This window comes from Salvelinus sp. IW2-2015, linkage group LG4p (assembly GCF_002910315.2).
Source record: "Salvelinus sp. IW2-2015 linkage group LG4p, ASM291031v2, whole genome shotgun sequence".
NCBI classification, from domain to species: Eukaryota; Metazoa; Chordata; class Actinopteri; order Salmoniformes; family Salmonidae; genus Salvelinus; species Salvelinus sp. IW2-2015.
In genome coordinates this window covers 6124147-6133725 of record NC_036841.1, presented here as the reverse complement: position 1 = coordinate 6133725, position 9579 = coordinate 6124147, and the positions used below count along the sequence as shown (strand labels likewise).

Below are 9579 nucleotides of genomic sequence, written 5' to 3'. Positions count from 1 at the left end.
AGAACCACCAGAGAGATGACGTTATAGGTTCCGAACATGGTGGCCCCTACAAACTCTGTGAACTGGTGGTCTGCCTCCACGTTGGTCACATACAGACTGATCAACCCAAAGACAGACCAGAACAAAGACTGGAGTGTCTCAAACAACCTAGAGGAGAAAGAGACAGAGATGAGAGAGCGAGAGATGAGAGGGAGAGAGGGAGAGATAAAGGGATGAAAGAGAGAGCAAGAGAAAGGGATGAAAGAGAGAGAGACAGATGAAAGAGAGAGAGAGAGAGAGAGAGAGAGAGAGAGAGAGAGAGAGAGAGAGAGAGATGCAAGAGAGAGAGAAAGGGATGCAAGAGAGAGGGGGTTATATTTCTAAATATATAAGGTAAGCAGGATCTACAAGAATAGTCAAGATATCACAAAAGGCTGCCATTCCAGTTTTGCCCTAATCCAGCCAATTGGCAAAACATACATATCCATCAAAATAAATTCAAATGTAAGGTTGCAAAATTCCAGTAACTTTCCCCAAATTCCAGAAATTCCTGGTTTTCCTGCTAATTGCCTCCTGATTCCGGGCATTTTGGGAAAGTTAACAGCATTTTTTAACCCTACCAGAACTACAAACGAACACATTATAATGCATTGTCTTTACGAACGTTGAGAAAGCGTTGTTCTGTGTTTCGCAGCGGATGCCCTTGCATCCCTTCAGTCCCTCGTCTGTCTCGTAGTAGAAGTAGAGCTGGTTGAGCCCGTTAGCGAAGGCCAGGAGCACCAGGCAGTAGATAAACAGGAACTTAAGGATGTCRAGCAGCATCCTGCCCAGAGAGATCTGGAATAATGAGGATTATCGTCATATTTACATTTACATTTATATTCATCATCATAATCATCATCATAAACGAGAACATTTCATATAATAAATTGCAGCTCAGTGCTTTACAGATCAGTATGTATGTATCAATATTCTCAGAGTAGGTGATCTAGGATCAGGTCCCCCCCCTGACCATGTAATATTATTAATTGTGAATTAAAAGGAAAAACTGATCCTAAATCAGCAGTCCTACTCTAAGATGCTTAATACATACTGCTCCTGGACATAACGACAGAAACATAGTATTAAATGACAAATCATGTAAATGTAGTATGATAATCCTGACCTGTAGAGGTCCCAGGTGGGAGTTAGCTGTAAACAGAGAGATGAGGCGGAGGGAGCTGAAGATGTTAGCGATGGCAAACACAGCCTCTGCTACCAAGGTAGGATGCCACATCTGCCATTCGTTCCTGGCCCTGAAGCCACTGTACTGTGGGAGAGAGGGAGAGACAGAGGGGACAGGTCAGTCTACTGTGGGAGAGAGGGAGAGACAGAGAGGGGAGAGGTCAAACTCTACTGTGGGAGAAGGGGGTGAGACAGCGAGGCGGCATTACATAGTAAGTCCAATAGGCCTTCTCCACCGGACAACTTTTGACGAGCGTGAGGCGCTCCTATTCATTTAAATGAAGCCTGAGTGTAAGGTGGTTGTATTTTCAAGAATTCGTCAACGATTTATTCTAGCGTATTTCATATTATCTAGTACACAACAACCATCATACAGTACCTTGACATAGGCAACGATCTTCAGAGAAATGGTAGCCAGGTACAGAGCGTTCATAACAAAGTCCATGAGGTTCCACCAGTCATGGATATAGTCCTGGAACCCTCCATCCCACATCTGTTTAATCTCTGTCCAGATGAAGCCTATAGGACAGAGAACAGACCAGCAGGGTTAATTATGTTCCAAATTTATTTTTATTTTTTTATTTCACCTTTATTTAACCAGGTAGGCTAGTTGAGAACAAGTTCTCATTTGCAACTGCGACCTGGCCAAGATAAAGCATAGCAGTGTGAACAGACAACAATGGCATCCTATCCATTGCAAAGAGCATTACTTTAGACCAGAGCCCTATGTAACTCACCCTATTCCCTACATAGTGCACTACTTTTGACGAGGGCCTATTGAGGCCTGGTCTAAAGTAGTGATCTAAATAGGGAATATGGTGCCATTTGGAATGCAGTTCTAGTAACTCTAGGGTTAAGGTTGTCATGTCTCTCTCACTTCTCTGATCTATGGCCACATTCCTCAGGTGAAGAGGGAGTGTTAAAATCAAATCAGATCAAATTGTATTTGTCACATGCGCCMAATACAACAGGTGTAGACCTAACCGTGAAATACTTGCTTACAAGCCCTTCCCAACGATGCAGAGTTAAAGAATTATAATAAAAAGAAAAGACAAAAGAATGGAGCTACTGTATATACAGAGTACCAGTACCAGATCAATGTGCAGGGGGAAGAGATATTTCAGGTAGATATGTACATGAAGGCCGGCTAAAGTGACTCTGTATGCATGTATGTGAGTATATGTAGGATCTTAATTTGATCACTTTTATGTTGGTGAGAATTTTCCTGCATAGCAGGAAATGCAATCTTGTAATGTATTTGAGTTTTAAAAAGGCTTCTAAAGTTTGTAWTTTCAGACTTGATTTACACTACCGAAAAATATATCAACCCCTACCAAAATGTCCATTAATTATAATCCATATAATCATTTACATTTCCTGTTGCTGCAGGATTATTTTCCTGCTCGTAGTAAACTGGCTCAAATTAAGATCCTACATCTCTCTGTGTGTGTGTGTGTGTGTGTGTGTGTGTGTGTGTGTGTGTGTGTGTGTGTGTGTGTGTGTGTGTGTGTGTGTGTGGTGTGTGTGTGTGTGTGTGTGTGTGTGTGTGTGTGTGTGTGTGTGTGTGTGTGTGTGTGTGTGTGCGTGCGTGCGTGCGTGCGTGCGTCGTGCGTGCGTGCGTGCGTGCGTTGCGTTGCGTGCGTGCGTGCGTGCGTGCGTGCGTTGCGTGCGTCGCGTGCGTGCGCGGGCGGGCGGGCGGGCGGGCCTAAAACCTGTATAACAAAACAAAAGTGCGGGCAGTGCGATGGCTGTGCGTTGCGGGCGTTTTGTGCATATGAGTGTATCTGAATGTGTATGGGTTTTGTGTGAGAGTGTTGTTCTAGTTTGTGTGTGAGCGTGCATAGAGTCAGTGCAAGATAGGGTCAGTGTAAGTAGTCCGGGTAACCATTAATTAACTAATTAGCAGTCAGGCTTGGGGTAGAAGCGGTCTCGGAGCCTGTTAGTCCAAGAGCCGACGTTCCGGTACCATTTGCTGGACGGTAGCAGAGTGAACTATGGCTAGGGTGGTTGCAGTCTTTGGGAATTATTCGGGCCTTCCTCTGACACCGCCTGATAGAGGTCCTGGATTGCAGGGAGCCTGGCCTCAGTGACGTACTGGGCTGACCACACCACCCTCTGTAGCGCTTTGCAATTGAGGGTGGCGCATTTGCCATATCAGGCGGTGATACAGGACAGGTAGACAGGTATGAACAGGTAGACAGGTAGCAAGCCCATGCATCCTGCCATGCGGTTGCACTGAACAGAACACCGTAATGGGAGTAACATAGGAAAGACACGGGCTGGGTTGTCTTACAATACAGTGTGCGTACAATGCATGAAAACCAGCTGTAAAAGGTAGATAGAGTATTTGGCTGAAACACAAGCTTGGATTCTACCCCTTCCTGTCAGAATTGTCATCAACTAACATCATTAACACCAATAGCAGTCTACGTGGTATGTCTCGAATGACGCTCTATTATCAGCTGACCTTCTGTGGAGTTGACATCGTGTTATGTATCACTTTGGAGGGAGCAGCATGTGTCCGGGTCTTTCCTTTCTTGACCAACCATGTTGTGCACCTCTTCACGCGCACACACACACACTCTTACCCAGTACCCAGGGCAGTATCATCCATTCCACCACAGTAGGAGTCGGCCCCTGTCTGTTAGGGTCTGTAGAGACGATGTGCTGGGAGGCCAGCAGCAGCAGGAACAGGAAGGTGAGATAGGACGTTGTGTGGCAGATAAACTTGATGAAGGGCTTCCTAATGATGTAGAAGAAGATTACTTTATTGTCCATTAGGTCTAACATAAATTCAACTTCAGCTTCCTGACAGATTTTTCCCATCAGACCAGGGATTCAAACTGGCAACCCTCCAGTTGCTGGCCTGCCTCTCTAATGTCTAGGCTACTTGCCTGATGAAGTGTCCATAGCGGCTCTTAGGAGATACCAGGTAGCAGAGGGAGAAGAGGGGGAAGAGGAGGCCGATGAAGACACAGGTTAGGAACTTCCCTGCCCAGTGACGACGCCTCCATCCAGGGAACTCATCGTACCAACGAGACGCAAGCAGCTGCTGACAGTTGGGCTGGGCTACAAACTGGAGGAGGGAGATTGAGGGAGGGAGGAGGGGAGGGGAGGGGAGGAAAGGAGAGAGAGAGAGAGAGAGAGAGAGGGATGAGAAAGAGGAGCGAGAGAGGGGGTATGAAGGGGGAGGGAGGGAGGGATAGAAAGAGAGAGTGAGTCAGCCTTTATGATACATTACTGATTAGTTGTTAATGGAGACCTGTGTGTCTAATGCAACTTCACAATGTTTAATATTCTTTCTCACTTGCTTTCCACACCACATTGACAAACAACTGACACGAAAACAGGCACATCTTAACAAGCCTTGGCAGTTGGGTACAGCATACAGCATACTGACAGCAGTAAACATACTCAGCTAATGGAGGAGGTCAATTGACGTCCCAGATTACATTATGTGTGCATCCTGTTTAGTCTGGTTTAGTCCAGCAGCACCTCCAGCTGTTAATGACCTTAATGTGCCTGATCATTCTGATGAGTGTTACCAGCTGTTCTTGGCCTGGTCCCAAGTGTCCCTGCCTGGCATCTCTGTTCCTCTCTAATATCCTCCTCACACACTGTACTGCGCTGTGTTGGATACTTTCTCTTCATATTGTCCTTGTCAGCACAGTTCCAGGAACTGTGGTGGGTGTGTAACCAGACCATTACAGTTCGGCTCAATTAGGCTCAGTAGTGTGAAAAGGSTATTTCTCTCAGATCTGCCTCTGCTTACAAGGTTTGATAAGGAACACTCTATCCGTCTCAGGCACTATCTAAAACACTCTCTGTCTCAGGCGCTCTCTGACTGATGACCTCACTAACGACCTCATCCCCCACAATGCCCTGCTCTAAGTGATGGGGATCCATTTGTTTGTAATTGTTCGTAATTCCATTAGACTGAGATTAACCTTACGTCACACAGAGCAGCGCAAATGTTCAGCAGATGGTTCTATCAAATCTGACAGAGACAAAAACATAATGATGTTTAATGAGGAACATATTTGACAGACAGGCACTCTTTCAAACAGGAACATGGAGTTCTTTATAAATGTCTCTCTATGGAMTCTTATCTCTGTTCTATCCCTAACCTTAAAGCGATATAGCATGTTGTGTATTTTCAGTAGTGTCATACTGTAAATGTCCGTCTCATGGAAAGGGTTTAAAGTATTAAGCAAWGAATTTGTGTTTTTTCTGCAGTTCTCAGTCCTCTTCACTCTCAACGTGAAAACAGATGCAGTATCCCATTCTACTCAGGAGGGGGCAACATTTCACAACTTCCATTTCATAACTGTACTGTACATGCTCATCTACAGTAAGTCTAGCAGCAACCAACCATAAACCAAAAATTCACAATACACTGCTGTACACTTAACATGAGACAATATTCCCACAAACTACTGACGGCAMACCAGCCATGATAAGACCACAAATAGGGAATAGGGTGCCATATGCAATGTAGCCAAGGTTGTTGTTGTCCTGTGTAACATGTTGCTTTCTGTGTAATGTAGATGTATTGTGAGTCAGTATTCCAAGGAAACATTCAGTCAGAGCATTATCGTATTTGTAGCATCATTATTGCTGTATCATTATGTTTCATTATGTTCCCATCAAGGGACTGGACAGCAGACTGAGACATACAGTGCATTCGGAAAGTGTTCAGACCCCTTGACTTTTTCCACATTTTGTTACGTTACAGCCTTATTCTAAAATGTATTAAATCACTTTTTTTCCCGCATCAATCTACACACAATACCCCATAATGACAAAGCATAAACACATTTTTTGAAATGTTTGCCAAATGTATAAAAAATAAAACACTGAAATATCACATTTACTTAAGTATTCAGACCATTTACTTTGTTGAAGCACCTTTGACAGCGATTACTGTCTCGAGTCTTCTTGGGTATGACGCTACAAGCTTGGAACACCTGTTTGGGGAGTTTCTCCCATTCCTCTCTTCAGATCCTCTCAACCTCTGTTAGGTTGGATGGGGAGTGTTGCTGCACAGCTATTTTCAGGTCTCTCCAGAGATTCGGTTCAAGTCCGGGCTCTGGCTGGGCCACTCAAGGACATTCAGAGACTTGTCCCAAAGCCACTCCTGCATTGTCTTGGCTGTGTGCTTAGTGTCTTTGTCCTATTGGAAGGTGAGCCTTTACCCCAGTCTGAACTCTTGAGCAGGTTTACATCAACGATCTCTTTGTACTTTGCTCCGTTCATCTTTGCCTCGATCCTGACTAGTCTCCCAGTCCCTGCCGCTGAAAAACATCCTCACAGCATGATGCTGCCACCACCATYCTTCACCGTCGGSATGATGCCAGATGTTTCCTCCAGACGTGACGCTTGGCATTCAGGCCAAAGAGTTCAATCTTGGTTTCATCAGACCAGAGAATCTTTATTCTCGTGGTCTGAGAGTTATTAGGTGCCTTTTGCAAATTACACGCATGCGGTCAGGTGCCTTTTACTGAGGAGTGGCTTCCYTCTGGCCACTCTACCATAAAGGCCTGATTGGTGGAGTGCTYKAGAGATGGTTGTCCTTCTGGAAMMTTCTCCCATCTCCACAGAGGTACTCTGGAGCTCTATCAGAGTGACCATCGGGTTCTTGGTCACCTCCCTGACCAAGGCCCTTCTCCCTCTAATGCTCAGTTTGGCCGGGCGGCCAGCTCTAGGAAGAGTCTTGGTGGTTCCAAACGTCTTCCATTTAAGAATGAGGGAGGCCACTGTGTTCTTGGGGACCTTCAATGCTGCAGAATTTTTTTGGTAACCTTCCCCAGATCTATGCCTCGATACAATCCTGCCTCGGAGCTCTACTGATAATTCCTTCGACCTCATGGCTTGGTTTTTGCTCTGACATGGGACCTTATATAACTGTGGGACCTTATATAGACAGGTGTGTGCCTTTCCAAATCATATCCAATCAATTGAATTTACAACATGTGGACTCCAATCAAGTTGTAGAAACATCTRGAGGATCATCAATGGAAACAGGATGCACCCGAGCTCAATTTTGAGTCTCATAGCAAAGGGTCTGAATACTTATGTAAATAAGGTATTTATGTTTCCATTGAATGCAAACTCCATAGACAAACATTGGCAGTAGAATGGCCTTACTGAAGAGCTCAGTGACTTTCAAAGTGGCACCTTCATAGGATGCCACCTTTCCAACAAGTCAGTTCATCAAATTATTGCCTTGCTAGAGCTGCCCCGGTCAACTGTAAGTGCTGTTATTGTGAAGTGGTAACGTATTGTGAAGCAACAATGGCTCATCCACGAAGTGGTAGGCCACACAAGCTCACAGAACAGGACCGCAGAGTGCTGAAGAACGTAGCTTTTTAAAAATCGTATGTCACGGTTGCAACACACACTACCGAGTTCCAAACTGCATCTGGAAACAACGTCAGCACTTAAACTGCTCGTCAGGAGCTTCATGAAATGGGTTTCCATGGCAGAGTAGCCGCACACGAGCCTAGGATCATCATGTGCAATCCTAAGCGTCAGCTGGAGTGGTGTAAAGCTCACCGCCATTGGACTCTGGAGCAGTGGAAATGTGTTCTCTGGTGTGATGAATCACGCTTCACTATCTGGGAGTCCGACGGACCAATCTGGGTTTGGCGAATGCCAGGAGAACGCTACCTTCCCAAATGCAGAGTACCAACTGTAAAGTTTGGTGGAGGAAGAATAATGGTCTGGGGCTAATTTTTCATGGTTCGGCTAGGCCCCTTAGTTCCAGTGAAGGGAAATCTTAACGCTACAGCATACAATGACATTCTAGACAATTCTGTGCTTCCAACTTACTGCCAAAAGTTTGGGGAAGGACCTTTACTGTTTCAGCATGACAATGCCCCCGTGCACAAAGCGAGATCCATATAGAAATGGTTTGTTGAGATCGGTGTGGAAGAACTTGACTGGCCTGCACAGAGCCCTGACCTCAACCCCATCGAACACCTTTGGGATGAATTGGAATGCAGACTGCGAGRCATGTCTAATCGCCCAACATCAGCGCCCAACCTCACTAATGCTCTTGTGGCTGAATGGACGCAAATCCCTGCAGCAATGTTCAAACATTAGTGGAAAGCTTTCCCAAAAGAGTAGAGGCTGTTATAGCAACAAACAGGGGACCAACTCTATATGAATGCCCATGATTTTGGAATGAGATGTTCGACGAGCAGGTTTTGGTCATGTTGTGTAGCTCCAGTAATGTGTTGTTTTACTAAGGAAGGATGCCATTTTCAGACACAGCCTGGTGATTACCACAGAATTACAACTCCCATAGGAAGTCTCCACCCAAATCCGGCAATCTACTACTTCTCAATCCTATTTTAAAGATAACAGCAGACGTTAGCTTCATGCTTTATCCACTGAAATACAACATGTAAAACCCTCAGCTGTACATTGGGAGGGAGAGTCACCTGGCCAAGCTTCAACAAGCAGAAAAATGACAATAAACACATTTTTCTGAGGAAACATTGGTTTTGTCTTACCTCTTTCTGTGTGTATTTGATAGCCAGTTTGAGTCTGGCCAGGTCATTGGTGTTCTCATCCAGTAGAGGGTTAATGTCGTCTCTGTAGTTCAGGATCAGCTCTAGTTCTCTGGAGCTCCTGGTTTGGTCCAACAGGTCCTTGGCAAACTGTTTACACTGCTGAGATAGCTCCTCATACTCCGACATAAACTCATTCTCCACCTGAAACAGTCAGGAACTGTTAGTTAACAGTCAATAAACTAGTTAAAAACTCTTTATAAAGTCTTTATACTGCTAGGACGACTCCTTATAAAGTCTTTATACTGCTAGGACAACTCTTTATAAAGTCTTTATACTGCTAGGAAAACTCTTATAAAGTCTTTATACTCTAGGACAACTTCTTTATAAAGTCTTTATACTGCTAGGACAACTCCTTATAAAGTCTTTATACTGCTAGGACAACTCCTTATAAAGTCTTGTTACTGCTAGGACAACTCCTTATAAAAGTCTTTTATACTGCTAGGACAACTCTTTATTAAAGTCTTTATTACTGCTAGGACAACTCTTTATAAAGTCTATATACTGCTAGGACAACTCCTTATAAAGTCTTTATACTGCTAGGGCACACTCCTTATAAAGTCTTTATACTGCTAGGACAACTCTTTATAAAGTCTTTATACTGCTAGGACAACTCTTTATAAAGTCTTTATATGCTAGGACAACTCTTTATAAAGTCTTATACTGCTAGGACAGACTCCTTATAAAGTCTTTATACTGCTAGGACACTCCTTATAAAGTCTTTATACTGCTAGGACAACTCCTTATAAAGTCTTTATACTGCTAGGACAAACTCCTTATAAAGTCTTTATTACTGCTAGGA

At 44.3% G+C, this 9579-nt stretch overlaps 1 protein-coding gene across 1 annotated transcript in view; it reads right to left on the bottom strand.

The window, feature by feature from the left end:
• The window catches only part of trpc4b (transient receptor potential cation channel, subfamily C, member 4b), a 58707-nt gene that overhangs the window by 3418 nt on the left and 45710 nt on the right, over positions 1–9579 (bottom strand). The window contains exons 6-12 of the mRNA XM_070437548.1: positions 8721–8921; positions 4094–4279; positions 3792–3942; positions 1583–1722; positions 1145–1288; positions 644–816; positions 1–147 (exon numbers count right to left, since the gene is read on the bottom strand). The exon at positions 1–147 is cut by the window's left edge and continues 49 nt beyond it. Of these exons, the coding sequence (XP_070293649.1) occupies positions 1–147; positions 644–816; positions 1145–1288; positions 1583–1722; positions 3792–3942; positions 4094–4279; positions 8721–8921 (1142 nt within the window). The remainder of the gene's footprint in view (positions 148–643; positions 817–1144; positions 1289–1582; positions 1723–3791; positions 3943–4093; positions 4280–8720; positions 8922–9579) is intronic.